We start from the raw sequence: 23,942 nt of genomic DNA on the forward strand, positions 1-23,942 counted from the left end.
TTGAACATAACTTTAAAGAAATGATTACAGAAGGATTTGATTAGATGTATCTGGGAGATGAACACATATCAAAATTGGACAAAGAAGCAGCACTCAATACATACCTGCTAATAGATATAAAAATAGAAAAACACAACAGAGAAAATATAGACGATTAAGACTGCTCATAAGAATAATGTAACTTGAAAACAAAGTTCTTTAATTTGACTAGGAAGAAGAAAATTAAGACATCTGAATGTCCATACCTATCAAATGTTTTATGCTATACTATGCAATAAATTATTTCAATTTCCTTTTATAAAATCCCTGGTAGCTCAGCTGGTGAAGAATCTGCCTGCAATGCAAGAGACACCAGTTTGATTTCTGGGTCACGAAGATCCACTGGAGAAGGGCTACGTTACCCATTCCAATAGTCTTGCCTGGAGAATTCCATGGCAGAGAAGCCTGGCAGGCCACAGTCCATGGGGGTCACAAAGAGTTGGACATAAGTGAGCGACTAACACATACCCATTCCAGTATTCTTGGGCTTCCCTGGTGGTTCAGACAGTAAAGAATCTGCTTGCAATGCGGGAGACCTAGGTTTGATCCTGGGTTGGGAAGATCCCCTGGAGAAGGGAATGGCTACCCACTCCAGTATTCTGGTCTGGAGAATTCCAGGGACTGAATATGTATAGTCCATGGGGTCGCAAAGAGTCAGACACGACTAAGCGACTTTCACTTCACCATCATAATAAACACACCTTCACATAAAGGTAGAAAAACTTGGGGTTTTGAAACTTTCAATGTGATGGAAAGATGTAAAACTGAATGGCAGTCAAAGAGAAAATTAAGTCTTCCATCATGGGGAAGACTATTATCATTACCCCCAATTAATCTTTTTAAATTATAATTTCTTTTGAATTAAAAAAAGGAAGCTATAGGAAGTGCCTTCAACACTGAATTTTAGTTAAGAAAATAAGTTCCTTTTACTTTTTTGTTTAACTCAATAAAATAATTTTGAAATATTTAAGGTTAAAAGAAAAGAATGTATCGAAACAGCATCATAACAGAAGCACTGCTAGTCTGATAAAACTTCTAAAGAACTTAGTGCATATTCTGTACTTTGAAAGTCAATGTTTGCTTATTACAAACACTGATTTTCATGAAACAACTTCATAAATATTAGTCTTCACAGTTAAATTTGGAAAAAGTATCCAAGTATTTCCATAATGAAACAGAAAATTAAACAATCTGTGTGTGAAAACAGAGTACATAGGAACTATGTTTCTTGCTTCAATAATACACTTTTCTCACAAGGAGCTCAAGTGTAGTAATTACTTATGCTCAATAGATGGCGACTTTACATTATAGTCATCAAACCACTGTTAGCCTGTGTGCTGTGCTGTGCTTAGTCATTTAGTCACGTCTGACCCTTTGCAACCCCATGGACTGTAGCCTGCCAGGTTCCTCTATCCATGGGATTCTCCAGGCAAGAATACTGGTGTGGGTTGCCATACCCTCCTCCAGGGGATCTTCCTGACCCAGGTCTCCCACATTGCAGGTGGGTTCCTTACTGTCTGAGCCACCAGCGAAGCCCATAGGACAATATAATCAACCAGTAGAAAAGGAAAGGGGATAAATTACAAACATCCCATATTTTGCAATAGACAATAATTATTATTTGGTTATATACCCATTTTTGAACCTGTGGCCTTTTTTTCCAGGTTAACACAATACTTTGCAGGAATGCATATGATAATATTATCAGCTAAGCAATTCTATCTGGTTATTAACGTTCTATTTTTGCTTTTAAAAATTAGACTGTGCTGTGAAAGTCTTTGTGTTCTGTGTTTTGGGACAAACCTGATTTTAACCTCATGAAAACATGTGAGATTATGAGCCAAGGAAATGATTCCTAATTTCTTTGTGTAGCTTTTAAATAATAATTTTAGGTAATTTACTCAAATGACACATGTCCTAATAAGAATATACAACAGAGTCCAGTATATTTGTGAAAACAGCAATAATGAAGATATGCACAGGTTAGCAAACTGTGTTTTTTCATTAATCTATTTTTACACTTTCACTGCCGAGGGCTGGGGTTTAATCCCTGATCAGGGAACTAAGATCCCACAAGCCGAGAGGCTAAATAAATAAATAAATTTTTAAAAATCTGTTTTATGCGGATCCTGTGAATATCTGTGAACAACCTAAAATGTTTTAAAAACTTGCTGTAAATTGAGCCTGTTGGGAAAAATTTATGTAGGTTCTGCTGTCTAAATTTTCAATGAATGTACAAAGGTGACAAGTTTCTGTTCAAGAAGTAACATCTGTTCTGATGGCCTTCAACTGAAGATCACAGGGACATCAGTGAGTGCCAAGGGACAGCCGAGAAGATTTTCCCCCCCCATAACCACTTCAGTTTTGTGTAATGTAACTGGTGACTGGAGTTTGAACTGTTTTCTAGCTAAAGGGAAAGGCAGTCACTCTTCCCCTGGTGAGTCCATTTAAGTCTTTGGAAATTGGGAAACTACATCACACATTAATTCTTCACCATAATCTGTGAAAAATCAGAACCCACCATTACTTGAACAGAGAGAAAAAACAGACTAATGAAAGTATGTTTGGGTCATGATAATTTTAGAAATCGTTTTTGCTAAACTAAAATACCATCTTGGTGGTGGTTTGGTGGTTTAGTTGCTAAGTCATGTCTGACTCTTGCGATCCCATGGACTGTAACCTACCCGGCTCCTTTGTCCATGGGATTCTTCAGGCAAAAATACTTCTCCAGGGGATCTTCCTGATCCAGGGATAGAACCTGGGTCTCCTGCATTGCAGGCAGATACTTCACCGACTGAGCTAGGAGGGAAGCCCTCAAAAGACTACTTTATACTTATTTATACAGACCGATGAAAGTGAAAGTATTAGTCGCTCACTCATGTTGGAATCTTTACAACTCCATGGACTGCAGCCTGGCAGGCTCCTCTGTCCATGGAGTTCTCCAGGCAAGAATAATGGAGGTAGCCATTCCCTTCTCCAGGGGATCTTCTATACATGCATAAAAATTTAAAATTATTAGATAAATATTTTACTACATATAGTAGAAACTGAGAAAATAGTGAGTCAAGAAACATCACCCTTTGTATGGTGCTTGACATGATGTATTTTAGGTATATGTTTCTAAAAGAATTAACTTTAAATAAAATTTTCTATGGCCTCCAATAATTCTCTATTATGGTCGGTGACATATTAATATTAGCTTTCAGTACATCTGATAATATGGAGGTCAGTATTTTACATTATACTTTTAACTTGAAACATTTCTTTAGTAATGATAAAATTTCTGTTGGCTTTTCCAATCAGAGTACTAAGCATTTCATATGCCTATTTCTAACATTAGTCATGTATTGTCACCTCACAGGAGTCACAGTTATTCATGTTAAAACAGACCCAAACCGGAAAGGAACATGGATTAACAAACAAATGTTCATTTAATATCTTCCACAGCTATTCAACAGGTAATAGCAAGGGAAGAGCATCAACTTTTGCCAGTTAGATTGCCCATAGCAAAACAATCCTCCTTCCAAGCACCTTAGGTATGGCTCTCTCTTATCCTCACTATAGATATTAATTCCTTGATATTTTTATGAAGCTTTGACCTTATTCTGAATTTTCACTCAATTAAAAATTATGTAAAACCAGTTGCAAACAATTTCTCTACAACTTAACAGAGAATTGGAGTAATATGCAATTATATATAATTGGTACCATTAGTTATTTCTAATTAGAGCCAAATATGGGGGTGGTGAAGAACACAAACAGCTCGTGTTCAAGGAGCTTACACTCTAGTTATGGATATAGGACATGGAGACAAACACTTTGCATGCCAATCAGAAAAGGAGGCGCCACAACAGAGGTAACAACAGTACTTCCAACTGGGTCTAAGTCAGTCACTCTACTTTAGAATAGCTTTTTCTAAATGCTAGTTTGTCAAAATGAATATTAGTACAGAAAGGCAGCTGGTGTGTATTATGGACTGAATTGTGTCTTTCCTCTAAATTCATGTTGAAGCCCTAAAACCTAATGCAACAGTATTTTTGAGACAGGGTTTATAAGCAGGTAATTAAGGTTAAATGTGGAGAAGGCAATGGCACCCCACTCCAGCACTCTTGCCTGGAAAATCCCATGGACAGAGGAGCCTGGTGGGCCGCAGTCCATGGGGTCGCTAAGAGTCGGACACGACTGAGCGACTTCACTTTCACTTTTCACTTTCATACACTGGAGAAGGAAATGGCAACCCACTCCAGTGTTCTTGCCTGGAGAAGCCCAGGGACGGGGGAGCCTGTTGGGCTGCCATCTATGGGGTCGCACAGAGTCGGACACGACTGAAGTGACTTAGCAGCAGCAGCAGCAGCAAGGTTAAATGAGGTCATAATGGTTGAGGTTCTAATCCAAGACAACTGGTCTCCTTAAAGGAACACAAGAGACAGGTACGCATAGCTCGCGCTTTTTGCTAGTCCCTAGAGGAAAGGCCATGTGAGGACACAGAGACAAGCTGGCTGGCTTTCAGCCAGACATGGCATGCCTCAACAGAAACCTACCCTGCTAGCACCTTGGTCTTGGACTTCTAGCTTTTAAAAGTGTGAGAAAATTAATTTTTGTTGCTTAAGTCATCAAGTCTGGATATCTTATTATGGCAGCCTCAGCTGACTAAGTAGTTCACTAGAGATGAAGTTTACACTGTGAACACCCACTTGCAAATAGAATTTATATATTTATATACAGTTGCCCCCTGAACACATGAATCTGGACTGCACTGGTCCACTTACAAGTGGATTTTTTTTTTTTTTAACTAAATACATACTGTAGTACTACCCAATCCATCTTGGCTGAATCCAAGAATGCAGAACCACAGAAAAGGAGGGCTAACTGTAAAGTTATCTGTGTATTTTTGACTGTACAAGAGGTTGGCACTCCTAACCCCTTATACTGTTCAGAGAGCAACTATATTTATATACTTAAGTATTTATATTTACATATACATTTATGTATAAATGTCTAGGAAGAAACAGTATGCCTATTAAAATGCCTTTTCCCTTCAATTTATGTTTCACTAAGACTTTTGTATGGATGTGAGATTTGGACTGTGAAAAAAGCTGAGCGCCAAAGAACTGATGCTTTTGAACTGTGGTGTTGGAGAAGACTCTTGAGGGTCCCATGGACTGCAAGGAGACCCAACCATTCCATTCTAAAGGAGATCAGCCCTGGGTGTTCTTTGGAAGGAATGATGCTAAAGCTGAAACTCCAATATTTGGGCCACCTCATGCAAAGAGTTGACTCATGGAAAAGACTGATGCTGGGAGGGATTGGGGCAGGAGGAGAAGGGGATGACAGAGGATGAGATGGCTGGATGGCATCACTGACTCAATGGACATGAGTTTCAGTGAACTCCGGGAGTTGGTGATGGACAGGGAGGCCTGGTGTGCTGCGATTCATGGGGTTGCAAAGAGTTGGACACGACTGAGCAACTTAACTGAACTGAACTGAAGACTTCTGTATTCAAGGAGCTCAAATTTTAGTTGGAGATGTAGGATATGTAGACAAATATCCGTAACACAAATTAGAAAAGGAAGTTGGGGGTGGGGGCACTGTGGGTTAGAACCTGTGGCTAGAGCGGCAGGTGGAATAAGAAGATGTCGGAAGAGAAGCATTTGCACTCGGCCCCATCGCTCTCAGTGGCATTCCACTGGTCTTTTGGGAAGATGATTCTTGGTTCTGTGGAATTATTCAGAGCACTAGAAGACACTTCTTCCCTTGGCCCCCCAGTAGCACCCTGATGTCCTTGTGAGATCTCTGTTTATCTCATACATTTCCAAAGGCCACTCAGCTGCAGTATCCCTCCCTGGAGAGAAGAATTAGAGGTAAATTTTTAAAGATGTCCCTTGTGGCTCACCTGATAAAGAATCTGCCTGTAATGCAGGAGACCGGGATTTGATCCTTGGGTTGGGAAGATCCCCTGGACAAGGGAAGGCTACCCACTCCAGTATTCTGGCCTAGAGAACTCCATAGACTGTATAATCCATGAGGTTGCAAAGAGTCGGATAGGACCAAGCGACTTTCACACTTTAAAGACGTAAAGGAAACAGCAGAAGTGTTCAAATAAAATGCATTATGTGGTGAATACATTTGATTCTAAAATGTTCCATATGGAAAATTATAATATAAAAAATTTATTAAGTACTGTTTATTAGTTATAAGATCTTATCACATTTATTCAGAGTTAATCTTTTTTGTTTTGAAGCTTATTCATTAATTCATTCATATAGCCCTGATTATATCTGATTACTGTCTCTTTTTTTTTTTTGCCAGTAAACCTGCTTTATTTCAAGGATAAAAAATAAAACACTACAAACACTAAGGTAGGAAATAAAAGTTATTTATAATAAAAATACCTTTACCTGCTTATTACTCCCAGGGTATTTCTGATGCAGTTGGCAAACAGACATCCTTTCCTCAAGGCAGAGAAAAGTAAACATATCTTTCTTTTGAATTCCACATGTTTCAGGCTGCCCTAAACTGATCTTTCACTAATGATTTCCCTAAATGGTGTTTGTAATCTGGTCTGTGATGTAAGGAGAAGCAATGAGAAGTGCCCCAGAATGAACGATGAGAAGGTGAAGACCAGAACCACAATAAAGAGAACAGATACAAGTGAGGTTCAACCTGAGATATAACAGAGCTGGCAGGCACCCTCCAGTTCAGCCCTACCTGTGCTGCAACGGCCAGGCTTCCTCCCCACCCTCCCCCCAATCACTTCACTGCAGGTGGGCAGCTCCAGGAAGGCTGGGAACAAGGGATGTCTGCGCCTGCGGTGATATGTGAAAACCAAGACAGTTTTTCACAGAGGACTAAACTGTCAAATTCCTCACTAAATTATGAACAGAGCTTTATATGCCATATTTCTATACATAAAAATTTTGTTTTTAAGTGACATTATGTGTGTTCTGGGGCATTCTGTTCCCTACAAATACGTTACAATATACATTAATGTCTCCCTTTTTTCATCTTCAATAGATCTCAATGGGAAATGCATTACATTGATCATGGCTGGCACTAAGTATGTGGAGCAAACTTTATTTTTTATTTATTACCCCCCCTGATTCTTCATTTTCTAATTTTACTTCAAAGTGTTCAGGTATGATAATCACCTTTAAAATTCCCATTTAAAATGCTGTGGACAGTATTGGGAACATAATTCATTTGTCTATATGGATTAAGAGTTGTGTTTTGTACCATGCTTCCCCCGTCACATACCACATTCTGGCCACTCTATTCTTTCTGTTTTGTATACTTGCTATGCTTCCTTCCACTTTGGGGTTCTCACACTTGTTTCCTCTGTCTTGAGCGCTCATCCCAAGTCATAATATCACCTGGTTGACCCCTTTTTCCCCTTCAGGCAATGACATTAAGGTCATCTCCTCAATGTGTACATGTGTGATAAGGCGCTCAAGTCATGTCCAACTCTTTGCCAGCCTCCCCTGTTCATCCACACAATTTAAGTGACTCCACCCTGCCTAAACCAGATTTCCTTTAAATTAACTTACTATCTCGGTAACTCAATTATCACAGATGATCTTGTTTACATATTTATCTGCTATTGACTCCTGAATCCCTAGCACATAGCAGTTCCCGGGATTCAAGTATTCAGTAACTACTCATATGAAAGAATGAAAGTAGGCAACAAGTAAATATTTGAAATTTATAATATTTTAAATATACACCGGCAACTACAACAATTGCAAAATTATTTGGGGAAATCAATTCATCCCACATTTCTGAAAAACAAAAACATGAATAAAAGAGAACTCTCTTAACATCACAACTTTTATTAAACAAGCTCTCTAGGACTGTTTTATCTGAGTTTTCCTAAAGGGCATAAGAATGTACAAAATGAGTAGGTTTCTGTTACCACAAATAATTGTTTTTCAAGGTAACAACAACAAAAAAAGATTGACTATGTGGGAGTCATTCTATCTTCTGGCTGTTAAAATACTAAAAGAAAAAAATGGTGAAAATTCTTAAAAGTAACATTTCCCATTTTACATGAAAAACAAGCCTGTTGATAAAGAAAGTCTGTTGAAGAGAGGCAAACAAAAACAAGCTATAAATTAGGTCACTAGACTTACAACAATATTTTTGCAGGACGTTTTTATAATTTTTGGCTAGCTTTTAAGCTTGGAATATAAGATGTCCCAGGAGATTAACTGAGCACAGGAATTCAACCTCTGACAGGGTCAAACAGAATGTCCTTTGCGATCCTGGCTGAACATTTACCCACATACTCATGGATCATTCCATTTATCTAAATCTATGGTTTCAATGAGACATTAAGTATTTTATTTTTAATTAGGTATGGTATTAAAACTCTAATTTTCAATGGCACCTATTTCAAGTTATATGGTTTTACATATACATGTTCTCTTTTTTTTATTAAGGGAAAATTATTTCATTTACCTAAAACTCTCTTTCTAGTAGCTCTTTCTCCCAACTCTGAAGTTTATTCTAGAAATCTGATTCTTGTAAGATACCATGTTTACTCTAGCCAAGACCATTTATTTTCACGAGAACTTGATTTTTTTTCAAGCATCATCTCCTGAGATTAGTGAAGAATTATAGGGTATATGAAAACATGATCTAAGAAAATAGGTTTTCTTATAGAAGCCAGAGACACAGTAGCAACTGGGACTGATGTCAGAAACATAAAATCATAAGCAGTATCTGAAGAACTGATACAATTAAAAGAAAGAAAAGTATTGTAGTACAAATGAACACAGATAAATCCTAGAATTATTTTTAAAAGCACATTTGGCATGCCAAATTTTAAACAGTAATCACTAACTGAAATTAATGTTAGTTTCTCCAAATTATGAGGCAGTTTCCCTATCCTACAATGACACTAAAATCAAGAAAACCTGGAAAAATAAAAATGGAACCTTGACTGAAGACAAAGATGCTTCAGTAATAATTTTCGCACAAAGCCTAATTCTATGTTGTGCCCCAACCTATTCTTACGTGCTTCTCACAGAAGATGTTATATAAAATAATGTAACAATGCCCAGAAAAAATATGTATCTCTGTCATATTCTATGCTCACATTTTAGCAAATTCACAAAATTAAAAAAACATATTCCAAATTAAATATCAAGAGAAGTATTTATCTTACCCAAGTGGTACCGTAAAGTCTAGAGGGTTTGTTACTGACTTCAAGGAAACAGAAAACAACTACAAAGCTAAGTTAAAGGCAACTTTATTACAATACTTTTCCAAACTTCAAAATGCATTCATTACTGAATTTAATCTAATATATAATACATTATATTACAAGATAGAAAGCATTTCTGGTCAGATATTTAGCGTGCATGTATCTCCCAAAACAGAGATTCCTAGAAAGAGCAACAACGCACAATTATTTATATCACTAAGGAAACTATTTCTCTGATATCACGTAAAGAATCATTCATATTGCAGTTTATTTTATGTTCATTACCCTGTTTTAGAAATACAGCAAAGCTATCTTGTCTACATGTTACTAGTTAATATCTAGAAGTTGTTTATACCCTAAACATATCCACCAGCTTAGAGATACTTCCTTTGGTAGAAAATAGGATTTTTAAACTAACCAAACCAAAACAGCACTTTATTTCCCCACTGCAAATAGAAGCAGAATTCTCTTCTTCCCTTTTTTTAGGAGCCAAATCTGGGCCTCCTGCTCTTCAGACAGCCATCCTCAATAGCTCTTCCTTTAAAACATACCCAAATTATAACAAACTCTATTTATTCTAATAAAGTCATTTCTATTTTATCTTGCCTCTGTATTTGCTTACTTAGAAGTGTTTACAACCTACTTTGAACATTACATAATAATGAACTTAAAAGTAACCTTGGGAAATGTAATAACATAAAGAAAGCATTTTCCCAATTACACAAGGACATTATTTGCTCATCCACTTCTGCTTCAACCAACCAACCCAACTTCACTTACGAAAAGAATTCCTTTTCCAAGGTTACTCCCATAAAAACACATGTAAATCCATTGAATCAATCTAGCTCCTTACTGTTCTCTCTTGGTTTAACATTTGTGGGATACCAAATTGCACAAAACATGTTTATCCTCCTCGTTTTTGAAATAGCAGGAAATGGTTAGAAAAGTATAGAAAGGTTCTATTTTTTCTTGCATAAGGCAAATTTAATACAGATTTGGCTAAGAAGTTGGAGAAAAAGAACAAGTCAATGAAAAGGTATGTGCTGCCTGCTGGGGGAAGGGGGGCAAGCCTCAGAAATCACTGTACGTTAAGAGCACGTGCTGAAACTTCATGGTGCCAGTCACGTAATTTTGTGTATTTGGGACTAAAGACGTGAAGGGGTATCTTTTCCCTGTGGAAATAAAAAGAAAAGAAAAAAGAAAAAGAGATTGATAGAAGAGTTGTAAGAAAGAGAAAGAAAAGTTTCTACATTTAAGATCACCATGCAGAAAACATGCCTTCTAAAAGCTTAATCTCACAGAGCTGTTTGATTTAATAGCAAAGATTTTAAGGGTAGAGCATTTTTAGAAATATGGAAATTAATTTATAGAGCCCTCTTGGAAACTTCAGTCTTTGTTCCCCAAATGAAGCAACTGCAAGACACATGAACTCATTCACAGAGATCTGCAGTGTTAGCAAAGCACCCCCAAATATACCCTTCTGCCCACTTACTTCAATACTGAAGAAAACAGGCCACAGACAAAAAACTCAGACATTATCAACTATATTAAAAACCTCTAAATCGTGTATTTAAGTACCACAAAAGGCACCCAAGTTAAGCCCCTAGTTGTAAAGACAAAATGCCATACTATTCCTTTGAAAAGGTGAAAAACAAAAACAGAGACCATTCATAAAAGGAAAGCATTCAATTTACCAAAAAATACACCACTTACTTTGCCTTCTTTGTATTTTCAGCTTCCGACTCTTTCACTGAAATAAAATAAGCAATGTCCAATATCAGTTAGCTTTTTAAACTTTAACGTTTTTTTTAAGCAATTACCTTTATCGATTAATACCAAATGGTTAAGTTACCAGAGCCACTAAGAAATTCCTTATTCACTATACTGTTGTTGACTGTACTATAGTCAGTACTACAACTATTAATATTTCTATACTTTTTTAACATAACTCTTCTGGGCTGGCTGTTTATTTACAATACCACTGGGCATAATTTAAAGGCAAATGATTTCAGGAATATTACTATTTCCCAGTAACTGTCCAGCAGTCTAAATGCTACTCTCTGTGGCAAAAAGATACTCATCCGTTAGAATCCGTAGCTATTTACTTACGATGTTCAGTCCCAGTGATCTGAGCAAGGATGCGGAAAGAACGAGACTGAGTTGTTCCAGTCCTCGGACGCCAGTCTTCAGTATCCTCAATCAGCCTCTTCTTGCTGGCATCGCTGTGAGTAGGTATGTGATAAAACTCGGTATTACGATCCATAATGTGTTTTCTTGGTGGGCTAGGGTTAAGAAGAAGAAAAAAAAGATTAAAATATTTTTAATTACATTAAGGCTAGAGTATGCTCTCCCATATTATTTACAAGTTATACATTTAAGCCTCAATGCTCCTTTTGTATATTTTGCTTTTCTCAAGTATGTGTGACATACGTGTGTGCGCTCAGTCATGTTTTTCAGGCATATTCACATATTTTTCTTTAAAAAAAAAAAGCATCCTTTTAAAAAGTATACTAGGCTTAAGTTTAAAAAAAAAGGTACTTATATGATAACATAAAATTATAGTATAAATGTCTATTCAACATAAAGGTTACCGTTTGGGTGGGATTTTCCTTTTAATTGACAGAAGAAGGCAGCAGAAGAGAGATTTCCAACATAAAGAAAAGGAAAAGAAAAGAATAAGAAAAGAAAGAAAATAATAAGAAATTGCAAAGTCCACAGTAATTAAAATCAAACAATTCAAAATTACTTGTATTATTCATCTTCTGGCTAACAAAACAGATATGAATCATATTCCCAAGCATGGTTAAATACCCCATATGCTGCTAAAATGTGTTGGCTTTCACAAAATTAAATGATCATTTCATCACTAGGCCCCCCAAGAGCCAGGAATAATTTAGTACAGGCCAAATCAGCAATTCCAAACACAATTTTGAAAAGGATCAGAACTGTTATTTTCTATAGTATTCTCATTTATGTGTACAGATATCCCTCACCTAAACAAAGTTAGGTGCAGGATCATCAATCAGAAGAGATGTAGTGTTACACAAATGAAATGGAAACAAATGAAATATTTATCAAAAGACCAAGCTACAAACTGTGGCTCTGTGACTTTTCAAATACATAATTTTGGACAAGTCAATCTCACTGAGTCTCAATTTTTTCATTTATAAAATAAAAATATCATGAACAAAGTAGCACTGTCTTCAGGGTTAAATGAAATAATATATATGAAAGGGATTTGCAAACTAGAGAGTTCAAGAACCTTGAGTTTGCTAAGAATATTCATTTTTCTATTAAGAAAGCATAAATATTAAGGAATTTACAATGTACATTATTATAACACTTTAAGATCTAGGTAACTTTATAAATACTCCCCCTTCTCAACATCTCCAGGCAAAATAGGATAAATACTAATGAATTTCGAGTTTCAATTCAGAAGAGAAACAGGAACCAGAGTATGGACTTGCAGACACCCAGCACAAGATCCAAGCAGAGAAGGCGCCCTCAGAATGTCAGATATGCATGGAAACACTTGTTAGATTAACTCACTGCTAGAAAATCCTACTACTATCGGAATGTCACACGACTGCTGTCATTTTAACAGGGATACAATCAAAACCTGTCACAGTACACATTTCTGTCCCAGTGAGAAGACAGAATTAACGTTAACACGAGGTGTGCAGTCAGACAATAGTTCTAAGCATACATCTTCTACTCAGTGTATATTTTATGCACGTCATTTAACTTTTCCAAGTTTCAATATTTCCCTTCTAAGATATGGGGATTTTATCTACCTTAAAGGATTGTTTTGAGAAATAATAAGATAGGTAAAGTAGGTAAAATGTTTCCTGGAGTAGGTAACAAAAAGTAATCACATAATGGTGTTCTTTTATGATTACTAGAAAAATTATCTGCAATTCATATTCTAAGACCATAAATCATCTAGGGTTTCCCTGGTGGCTCAGACGGTAACAAATCTGCCTGCAATGCAGGAGACCCTGGTTCAATCCCTGGGTTGGGAAGGGAATGGCTACCCATTCCAACATTCTTGCCTGGAGAATTCCGTGGACAGAGGAGCCTAGTGGGCTATAGGAATATATATTTATAGATGTATATAAATCATCTGTATATACATAACAGAATAGTATTTATATATAATACTAATAATAGCATTTTAATACTATTAATATTTAATGATTATGTTTAATAGTAATTCAAATTATTTATGATAAAATTTCAATAACCTGGAAGTGAAATACCTGAAATACCTTTTACTAATAGTGAATAAAATCTCCTAGTTCTTTTATAAATAATTTTTTAAATTAGAAAATATTATTTCATAAATACATTGTCTTTGACAGATTCCTAAAAGACAATACTTCATCTTATGCAATTATTTGAAAAACTATTTTTAAGCTACTAAACTTATAGTTTTAAATTTCTCTATAATCAGTAAGTGTTGTTTATTCTTAAATGGTGCCAGCTGCAGGTATTTTATCCTCTATAAAAATACAAAAGAAAAAAATGTCTAACTAAGACACTAAGATTAATAAAATCACACCACTTAAGAATATTTTTTAGCTACGACACACTTGAAAAACTATAGCACATCTTAGACTCTGTGACATTCACCACAGCTTACGTTCTATGCCGAGTGATAGAAAGTTTCTAAACATTTACTGGCTTTGACACTCTAGACTCTTATGATTATGATTAAGTAAGGGAATAATATGAATTTTATTTTTTAAATTCATTTGGGATAGAACATACTATCAAGAGCAAATAATTTATTTCAAAATAGACATTAAAAGTAGCAAGTTTATTCAAATTAAAAAAAAAATATTAAACAAGGGAGGCCCCACCTACATCTCTGACTCCAGTATCTGCTGTCTGTAATACCTATCCATCTTCCTGAAAATTTAGACAAGTTTTCCCACTGCAGAAGTGTGGGTTTTCTAAACACACCCACTAATTCGTATGAAGTTCTCTGACGTGAAAAGCAAGTTTCCTAGTTTCCTCAGCATATCTGAAAATGCTAAGCAATGAGAAGACACTAATAAAATTTGCTGATGGTGTTAAGTTGAAAGCCAGATGAAAAGTTACAGAGACATGATGAAAATTAGAAAGAAACCACTGATTAGGTACTTACACGGTGCCAGGGTTACTGAAGGAGGAATAATACACACAAAAAGAGATGTGATAGAGGGGAAAAGACATTGAAGTTCCCAGGATGATGGAAAACATAGATGAGGCCAAAAAAAGAAGAAGAAAATGAAATAGAATTCAAAACACTGAATTTACATGAAAATTAAGATGCTACACCAAACATCATGCTTCAAAATAATTATGTAAAAGGCAGACAAACAAAAATGAACAAGTGTTAGCTGAAATTCTATTACATTGTTATTATTTGGATAACAGTTTTATCTATGCTGCTTGTTTCCAAAAACACTGAAAAATAATTTGTGTATTAATGCTAGATCAAGCCTCAAGTTACTAATACCAAGAGAGAAAGATCTAATATTTAAAATATTTTCCTTGTTGTTGTTGTTTAGTTGCTAAGTCGTGTCTGACTCTTTGGCAACCCCATGGACTGTAGCCTGCCAGGCTCCTCTGTCCATGGGATTTCCCAGGCAGGAATACTGGAGTGGGTTGCCATTTCTTTCTCCAAGGGATTTTGCTGACCCAGGTATCAAACCTGCGTCTCCTGCATTGCAGGCAGATTCTTTACCACTGAGCTACCAGGAAGCCTCAAATATTTTTTTCTAGGTTTCTACAAAATTTATTTTATCCTACAATGTGGCTAACAAAAGTCAGAGATTAAAATATAAATTAGATGTCAGATGTAGAAACAGATCCTTTTAAAATCACTTTAAAAACCAGAGCAGACTAAGAGAAAATCTTTCATTCTCACATAATATAACAAGTATATTAACAAGTATAGTCTTCTCAGATGAATTATTCTGAACCATACATTACAAGGGAATGATACACTATTGAACATTTCCTCTTATTTTTTAAAATGTAGTGATTCTGATGAAAAACATATGAAGCAGTGGGTCATTAATAATGGGCTATTACTCAATTTTCATACTCTCTCCTGTCTGTTATTACCACAGCCCTCACGCACTAGCAAATCCCAGGAAGTTTAGAAGTGATATGTAGGAACTCCAGAGTACTATATTAGCAGCAGCATAATTACTGCCCAGAAAGACATGTCTGATATATGGTAAAAGAACTAGGTTAATAACATCTAAAGAGGGAAAATAAAATTCATTTACATAGCCTATTAAGTATCGGATCATTAAAAACAAATATATTCACATTCCATTATATATAAAGAAGACAAGCATTAACTCTATATAGTTTCTCAACACACTGTTGAATCTATTCTACTACAACAAAGTTTAGTCAGAGTAAGTAAAAATTCATTATAAATGTAGTAAGAAAAAATCCCTACCACTTTGAAAGCTAAGACTGTACAGTGAAGCTAAGCTGTATTTCCACATTAAAGTCAGTGTCATAAACTCAACAGAGGGCTGAGTTTTGCGGAGTGGGGGGTGAGACACGGGATTAAGTTAATCTCAGTAATTTATGAGTATTTACTCTTCTCTAAGCCCTATTATTCAATGAAAGGTACTCTCTCCTCTGCCTTGACACTTCAAATAGTAGAGAAACAGTTCTGCAAAAAAACCTCCTCTGACCAGAATAAAATCTTAGAAATATATTTGAACATTGCAAAGTTTGAGAAAGAAGTTTTATGTCAAAATGAAATTGTGGGGGTGGAGGCATTCTATAATGTGGTGAGGGGTAAGCAGAAGAGGGTTGATTGGTTAAAGTCTAAAGATGCCAATTTTAATATGCTGAAAAGGTATTTTCATGAATTTTAACAGTGTGTCCAAGTGGAATAGCCCATCATACAACACAGTGGCATCTGTGCCGATGGGGCAATCAGACTGACATGGCTTTTCACCCTGGCTATGCTGCCCACTCCCTCTATGCCTGGACAAGCTGCAACCCCCAGGAGCTTCTTTTCCCTCAACAGTGAAACAGACTACATTCTCTATCTTTGGATAGAGATATGTCTATCCAATGGATACTTCTCTATCTTTCAGACTTCCTGTAGGGGCATATGTTTACATGCTCTTGAAAGCACTTTGATAACTATACAAATAGAAATTTGTTGTTAGAATAGATCCTCCAGCTGGTCTATATAAAAAAAGGACCACTAAACCCAACTGTAGTTTATGCACATTATTCATTTATGTAGTTTCAAGTCACTCAATTTATCAAAACTATAACCATTAAAAACAAACACTAATTCAAAGTAACAGAAATAAGTTCAGGTCACAACAGGTGACAGAGCAAGACACACCAAAATTTGGCTTCAAAAATCCCTAGGCTCCAATCTTAGCTCTATCACTTACAAGCTGCATGCTTAGAAAATTAAGTAACTTCTCAAGGTTCAAAGTTTAAATGAGAATTCAATCATATACTGTAGTTAAAAGCATATAGCACAATGCATAGTAATATTTAGTAATTTAATGAATATTATCCTTGAATTTAAAAAAATATACATTTGGTTATTTTTTCAAGTCCCATTTTCCCCCCTTACAAGTCAAATTATTACACTGGAATCTTATAACTAGTGAAAGCCTTTGTGTAACAAGAATTTAACTTGAAGTAGACAATCAATAAATCAGGGTTTGGGGATGTTTCTCTAGTGCACTGGTGTATAATATTCTTATATGACTGGAACATGTTCCTTGACGTGAAGTGAAAGTCGCTCAGTCATGTCCAACTCTTTGTGATCCCATGGACTATACAGTCCATGGAATTCTCAATGCCAAAATACTGGAGTGGGTAGCCTTTCCCTTCTCCAGGGGATCTTCCCAGCCCAAGGATAGAACCTAGGTCTCCCACATTGTGGGCGGATTCTTTACCAGCTGAGCCACAAGGGAAGCCCTATTCAATTAGTGAGATCATAACCACACTGGAATAAAGTTCTCTAATTTAATAATAATAATAATTATTATTATTAGTCAATAGCTAATTCCCTCAAGTGTGTCTAAGATATTCCATATTTTCAGTTCTACTCTAGAATATGATAAGAAAATTTCAGCATATGCTCAGAATAATCATAACACAAAATTAAGTTCTTGTCTAATGTGATTTTTATCGACTTTAAAGCTAGCAATCACTAGTTTATCATCAATACCAACAGACACAAAGTTTTGACGTGGTGATTTCCAATGACTATGCCAAATACCTGTGACATTTAACTAATTGCAAAGGTGTACAGACCTTCTATCAGCCAATGACACACAACTGCATACATAATGTTCTACGTCTTTCAGCAACACTGGCTGAAAAATCAAAAAGGTTCTTAGAGATTTTACTGGGGAAATACTGGGTTTTGATATGAATTTGGAAGTCAACTCAGTTTTATAATATAGACTATTCACTAGTGGCACATGTATTTATGCTTTCTCTTCTGTCTTTCTCGTCTAACAGTCTTGACTGCTACAGATTACCTGCAACATAACCTCTTTTAAACTGTTACACAGCAAACCCCACATATACTTCATGACAAAAGTTAAACACTACTATTTATTACCATAAAGCAATTCACCACAACATAGCAATGCAAACAAAACTTATTGAAAAGACTAAATGTGGTTATTTTAAATTACAGCTCTTTTGCAAAATTTAACTTAATTTTGCAAAGATCGGGCATTCATGCTGTTTACGCATATATAAATCACCATATTTCCTCTCCAGTAATGTGGATACTAACTTTGTCACTTTTGTTTTCTGCAAAGAGAAAAGCATTTAAAAATATTACTACCATAGCATATTTGGTATCTTTCAAGGCCAGGTTCATCAAAATACCACATACGAACTGTTAGAAGAGACTGCAGTCCAATGAAATTAAAATTAATAAAGAATGTATGAAAGACTTACCTCTTGAAAGCAGTGGCACATTATAATGCAAAAGCATATGGAAAGGAAAAAGGTAAATCACTTAAACTACTTGATGCAAAATAGATTCCCTTCCAGTTTGGAATATAAAACTCCATTTTGCTCTAAATAGAGTAAGTGAAAAGTGAATTAGCTCAGTCGTGTCCGACTCTTTGCAACCCCGTGGACTGTAGCCTACCAGGCTCTTCCCTCCATGGGATTCTCCAGGCAAGAGTACCGGAGTGGGTTGCCATTTCCTTCTCCAGGGGATCTTCCCAACCCAGGGATCAAACCCGGGTCTCCCGCATTGCAGGCAGACACTTTAACCTCTGAGCCACCCGGGAAGCTGTGGCTTTCCCTCAAAGTAGAGTAAGGAGAGTAATAAAGAAAATAATAAGCCAAGACCACAAATTCATATATGAAGAAGATGGACTATAAATTTCTAAAAAGTGCCTCATTCCATTATTATTTGTAAGAAGGAACAGGAGTGCTAGCATAGTATTATTGACATCCCAAAAATATCAACATAGTTGTTAGATTTCATACTATTAGGATAACTATTTCTCAGTAATGATGCATAATTCATAAGCACTTGTTGTGTCTTATGTTTATTATAAAACTAAATAAACTTGAGTGGGACACCTATAAAAACTAATAGTCCTCCTGCTTTGAATAAAAACATAATCTATCCATTTAACTTTACATCCTTCTAAACTCCTAAATTTTTGGTTACTGGCAATTAGGTTTTAAAATAAAGAGTAATGAAAAGTAGCAACTCTCAACTGTGATAAGACATTTTTTGCAATCATTTGTAACACTAAAAAAATATGGAAAATTCAATAATCACACATTTAGTAAAAAGGCTGACAGTGATTTCAGGAAAAGAGTCTGACACCTGATGCAGGAAATATATTCATTAATACCACAAAACATCTGCTTTTCAAAATGACATCACTGACTAGTAAATAGTAAAATGTGAGCTTTAGTTTTTGATTTCTCTGATCTAAACGTAGCAAGAGAAACAGCAGAAAGAGCACTGCAAATTTGTCTACAGAATTTCACAAACACCACACTTTTGTTTTCATAGTAATCAAGTTTTCATTGTGCTAACACATCGGGTCAACACCCAAAATTAAGCTACTTTTAAATGCAATCAATTTACAAATGCAAAGCAGTAACTTGCTTGTTAATGATGCAAAATACGTAATAGTCCCTTTTGTCCTGAATCTTGGACAGTGCAGGACACCAGACGTGTGCTCAATAACTACATGTCAATTGACTAAGAAACCACTGTAAAGTCCCTGCAACTATATCACTGCCTACAAAGTTGAAAATAAGTCATTTCAGGAATCACCAAAGCTATACCCATAAAACACAAAGTTTCAACTTAGTGTTTTCAATATAATAATTTTCTGTAACCTCAGTTTTGCTTTTATCTCTACAATTTCTATTAAGAAGCCATCCTTATAAAATTTTATGAAATGTTAGGAAGGAGAAAAGATTTTAACTTAAACACTTCCTTCAAAAGAAGTATTTTTTTCCTACTGAACCTGGAATTTAACAAACAAAATAAACTTCTGCTTTTAGTCTTCCATGAGACTAGGATTTGATAGGCAGCATCTGTCTTTTCAGGGGGCTTCCCAGATGGGTCAGCAGTAAAGAATCTGCCTACAATGCAGGAGACACAGGCTCGATCCCTATACTGGGAAGATCCCCTGGAGAAAAAAATAACAACCCTCTCCAGTATTCTTGCCTGGGAAATCCAATGGACAGAGGAGCCCGGCGGGCTACAGTCCTGCAACCTGGTGGGTTATAAAGAGTTAGACACAATTCAGCACACACACATCTGTCTTTTCAAGATATCTACTTTGGTTACTCTAAAATCTATTATCTTAAAATAGACAAATCCGAAAAATGACAACCAAATGCACCTCAACACTACATATTATTTATCTTCCTCATATGAGAGAAATAACATTCTTTGAAAGGTACTAGTTTTCCTCAGTGTATACATCAAAACTTTCAAAAGTCACCCACAACCACAAAACCACACATAGGGCCCAGGAGCTGTCCTTCCAGACTTGCTCCTTTCTCTCAGCAGCAGCCTGGAACCCTGCCACCTTCTTTTTCAAAGCCCCCAAGTTGCCATGGGAACAGTCCTATGAAAGCACAGCGCCTTCATTACATGAATTAACATTCAGAAGGGATTATCTCAGAAAGGACCTAACTACACAATTATTTTAATTATATTTTCCTGGGAACTGACATTGGTTAAAAACAATCACGCATGCAGATTATTTCCTTTTAAAAGATACTTTTGTCACAATAAATCTGATCAAAATGACTTTACAGAAATGACTTTGGTTTAAAGGATAGTCACTGGATTCCAAAAATAAAATAACCATCTATAAATGATGGCTACTGAAAACAGACTTCAATTTTTAAAAAATCTGTGCCACAAAAAAAGAGGAAAATTATAAGGAATGGATTCTCAGAAAGTTATTATAACATTATATATTTAGTGTCCACTGCTTTAAATCTATTCATTTTAGAAAAATGTTTACAATGAAAGTATTCTCTAATTTGCTTCTGATGTTTTTAAGCATCCGTGAATGTTACTGTCCTCTCATTACTGTTTGCTTTTAAAGACTAAATTTCAGTGTAAGTTTATCTGAAAAGAATGTGGCTTAGCTAGCTGACCTAAGCTAATGCATCATACATAGACATGAGTCAAAACTAAATTTGTTTTCTGTCTTCAGAATACTTCCTAGAAATAAGCTTCTTACAAGCTTCTCATTTCCTCTCTCTTTAGCATGAGATACATAAGCTGACATAACTGCAACCATTCTATTTCAACTTTTGGTGACTCATAAAAGAATGGAAAAATTGAGAAAGAAAGATTCAAGATTTGCCTTGCATTATAAGGGCCAGCTGCTCCACGTTGTTCCAGACTTGGAGAAAAAGAGTTACAGAGTCCGTTACATGATTCATAACAGGTCAAGACGCATAATTAGGTTTGGATTAACCTATAATTGCCTTGCAGAGAGTGCTGTATTGTATATAACATAAAGCTACATTACATGTTAATGAAGCAGATGAAACTTCATTTCCCTTCTCTCAGAGAACAGCTGATTTGGGGGTGGGTGGAGATTAAGTGCTGCCTGGAAACTGCCTGAAAGAAGAGTTTGATAAGAGCAGAAAGCACCCGCGGCCACCTACCCATTTTGCTGTTTACTGTCACCCTGGGATCCTCTTCTCTGTCCCTCCGCTAGCTCCTGGGCAGTCTCGGCACACACGCTGGTGACTGTGGGCTGCCGTGGGACATTAACTGCAGGTTTACCAGCGTTCAGCGCAGATGACCGCTGGTCAGCACTAAGATTGGTATTAGCATGCGGTCCAGATGCAGCGAATGGGGGAGAAGTGACAGCGGCCACGGGTGGAGGGGAAGCATGTGATGAAGTGGTCGCGTGGGCTGGGGTGAAGGCAGACGATGGTGATGGGATGGATGTGACTTTTGGTGAAGACACAGAACCAAAGGGCCGCGGGGCCTTATTGTAGGCCATGTTGGTTGTGGAAGTGACTTTGGATACAGCAGGAGATGGAATGGGCACAGGTTTAACTACTTCTTTAGGTTCTCCCTATGTAAAATAAAAATAAACATACACAAAACACGGCAAAGACATGCAAAATAGATCCACTGAAAAGAACACACAGCTAGTTTGTAAAAAGACAAACACAATTATGTTAGCAGGCCAAACTTTACACGTTTCCAGATAAAAATAATGAGCTGATAAAATATTAGCATGCATGCTAACTGGTCTCAACATGCATAACACAGATGCACATACTGAGTAAATAAATGTTTTTTAAAAAATGAAAGGAGTTCAAAATATTTAGGAGATAGATTAGGAAAGTTATCAAAAAGCCTAAAGGCCAACGTAAGTGTCAATTTAGACATATTCCAAAGGAAAAAATTTTAATACCCCACAGTAAACAAAACATCACTAATCAAAACATTTATTTTAAAATATCCGGAGTCTCAACTACAATTCCATCTTTTAAACACGTTTAATTACTCTCCAGAGTTCAATTATTTGATTCATGCAGAAGCAGCTGGACATTTCTAATTCTTCAATCAAAAAAAAAGAAGGAATGTTCATTTCCATCTGATTCAGAAATGTGAACATTCTAATTATTTTGATTCAAGAAATTGCTCCTTAAAAATAAAACACAAAACAAATGAAACAAAATCAATCCTTTCCCTTTTCTACATTCCACCTATTTCTCTCTCTGGAATGTTGTGAGATATCACTAAAGATGGAATAAAATTCTTCCCTTTTCTAAAATAAATATTCAAAAGTAACATGAGGAAAAAAAAAAGATCTTAAATGTTTCTTCACAGACATCAAAGAAAAAAATAACAACTAAGATCAATTCCACCTAAAATTAACAGAATTTGTGTTTGCAAACCCCTATTGCAAAGTAAGTGTGAATTTAAAAATAAAGCCAGCTTAATCTTCTATGATATTCAAGAATAAGTCCTTATCATCTCAAAAGAAAAACAATCGAATTCTATAAAAAGTACACAATGGTAGCTCTATTATGTTTAACTTAAAGGAAGAAAAAGTAATCTAATCTTATAGGAATAATAAAGCTGAGGGGGATAAAGTAACTTAATGCCTCAGGGAATCAATATGAGCAAATTCACTAAAAAGGCACAAGTAAAATTAAGGAGAAATCCCCCCAAAGCACAAAACCAGATGTAAATGAACAATGCTTTGGGACAATTTGAAGACATATATATATATATAAAATAGGGTACTTGCCAAAAACCTAATCCAAGAATACTCTGAAAATATAGTTTAAAAATGTAATTTAGTATTACCATTAAACTGTCATTAAAGACTTACTGTGACATTCATTTTTGTAACCACTTATTTAATCTGTTTAGATTATTTGAATAAAGAGGCAAATTAAAAGTGAAGGTAAGACATCTGGATGTGAGTTACCAACAATACATGACACTGGAAATACTATTTAAATAATAAGGAATAATTATATTGTTTAAATAACAAGGAATAATTACATGATAATTCTGTTATGTGTTGATTTTCACTATCCCTCATCATCTTTAAAGAACTGTGAGGAAAAACTGTATGAGAACTATAAATTGTCAGTATGGTCGGAGACAGGAATGGAAGTTAGAGTGGTTCAGGAGGGACAGTCAAATATTACCCCAGTAATGCTAGATTAGAAACACACCTTTTGAACAGGAACTGGTTCAAGCTTGGGTGCAGCAGATGGTCTGAGGAAAAAAACAGAAAAAGGAAGAAAACATGAATTTTTGCAAAATTATTAATGAAATTTTTATGATTATGTACCTTAATATACTAAATCATCAGAATTTATAGTTTTATAATTCATGCTTTTAACTGTTCACAACCTACTAATTAGCTCATGAAACTCAAATGCTGTAAGATCCAATAACTCATACACTAAGTATTGAATAGTTCTCCACACATTCAAATGAGGAAAGACAAACATCAATCCTGTTTGCTAATTAACCCATGATTAACCTTTAAATTACTCCTTGGAAGAAAAGTTATGACCAACCTAGATAGCATATTCAAAAGCAGAGACATTACTTTGCTGACTAAGGTCTGTCTAGTCAAGGCTATGGGTTTTCCTGTGGTCATGTATGGATGTGAGAGTTGGACTGTGAAGAAGGCTGAGAGCTGAA

General features: G+C 35.8%; 1 protein-coding gene across 4 annotated transcripts in view; it reads right to left on the reverse strand.

The window, feature by feature from the left end:
- Positions 1 to 23,942, reverse strand: part of PDLIM5 (PDZ and LIM domain 5) — a 235,525-nt gene that overhangs the window by 82,611 nt on the left and 128,972 nt on the right. The window contains exons 4-8 of one of the 4 annotated variants that reach the window (XM_068975731.1): positions 23,465 to 23,507; positions 21,422 to 21,513; positions 11,833 to 11,850; positions 11,351 to 11,523; positions 10,955 to 10,991 (exon numbers count right to left, since the gene is read on the reverse strand). In XM_068975731.1, coding sequence (XP_068831832.1) covers positions 10,955 to 10,991; positions 11,351 to 11,523; positions 11,833 to 11,850; positions 21,422 to 21,513; positions 23,465 to 23,507 — 363 coding nt within the window. Of the gene's footprint in view, positions 1 to 10,954; positions 10,992 to 11,350; positions 11,524 to 11,832; positions 11,851 to 21,421; positions 21,841 to 23,464; positions 23,508 to 23,942 lie in introns of all 4 variants that reach the window. The other 3 variants (XM_068975732.1, XM_068975730.1, XM_068975733.1) reach the window with 3 other exon arrangements.

Source organism: Capricornis sumatraensis, chromosome 7, assembly GCF_032405125.1.
Source record: "Capricornis sumatraensis isolate serow.1 chromosome 7, serow.2, whole genome shotgun sequence".
Lineage (NCBI taxonomy): Eukaryota > Metazoa > Chordata > Mammalia > Artiodactyla > Bovidae > Capricornis > Capricornis sumatraensis.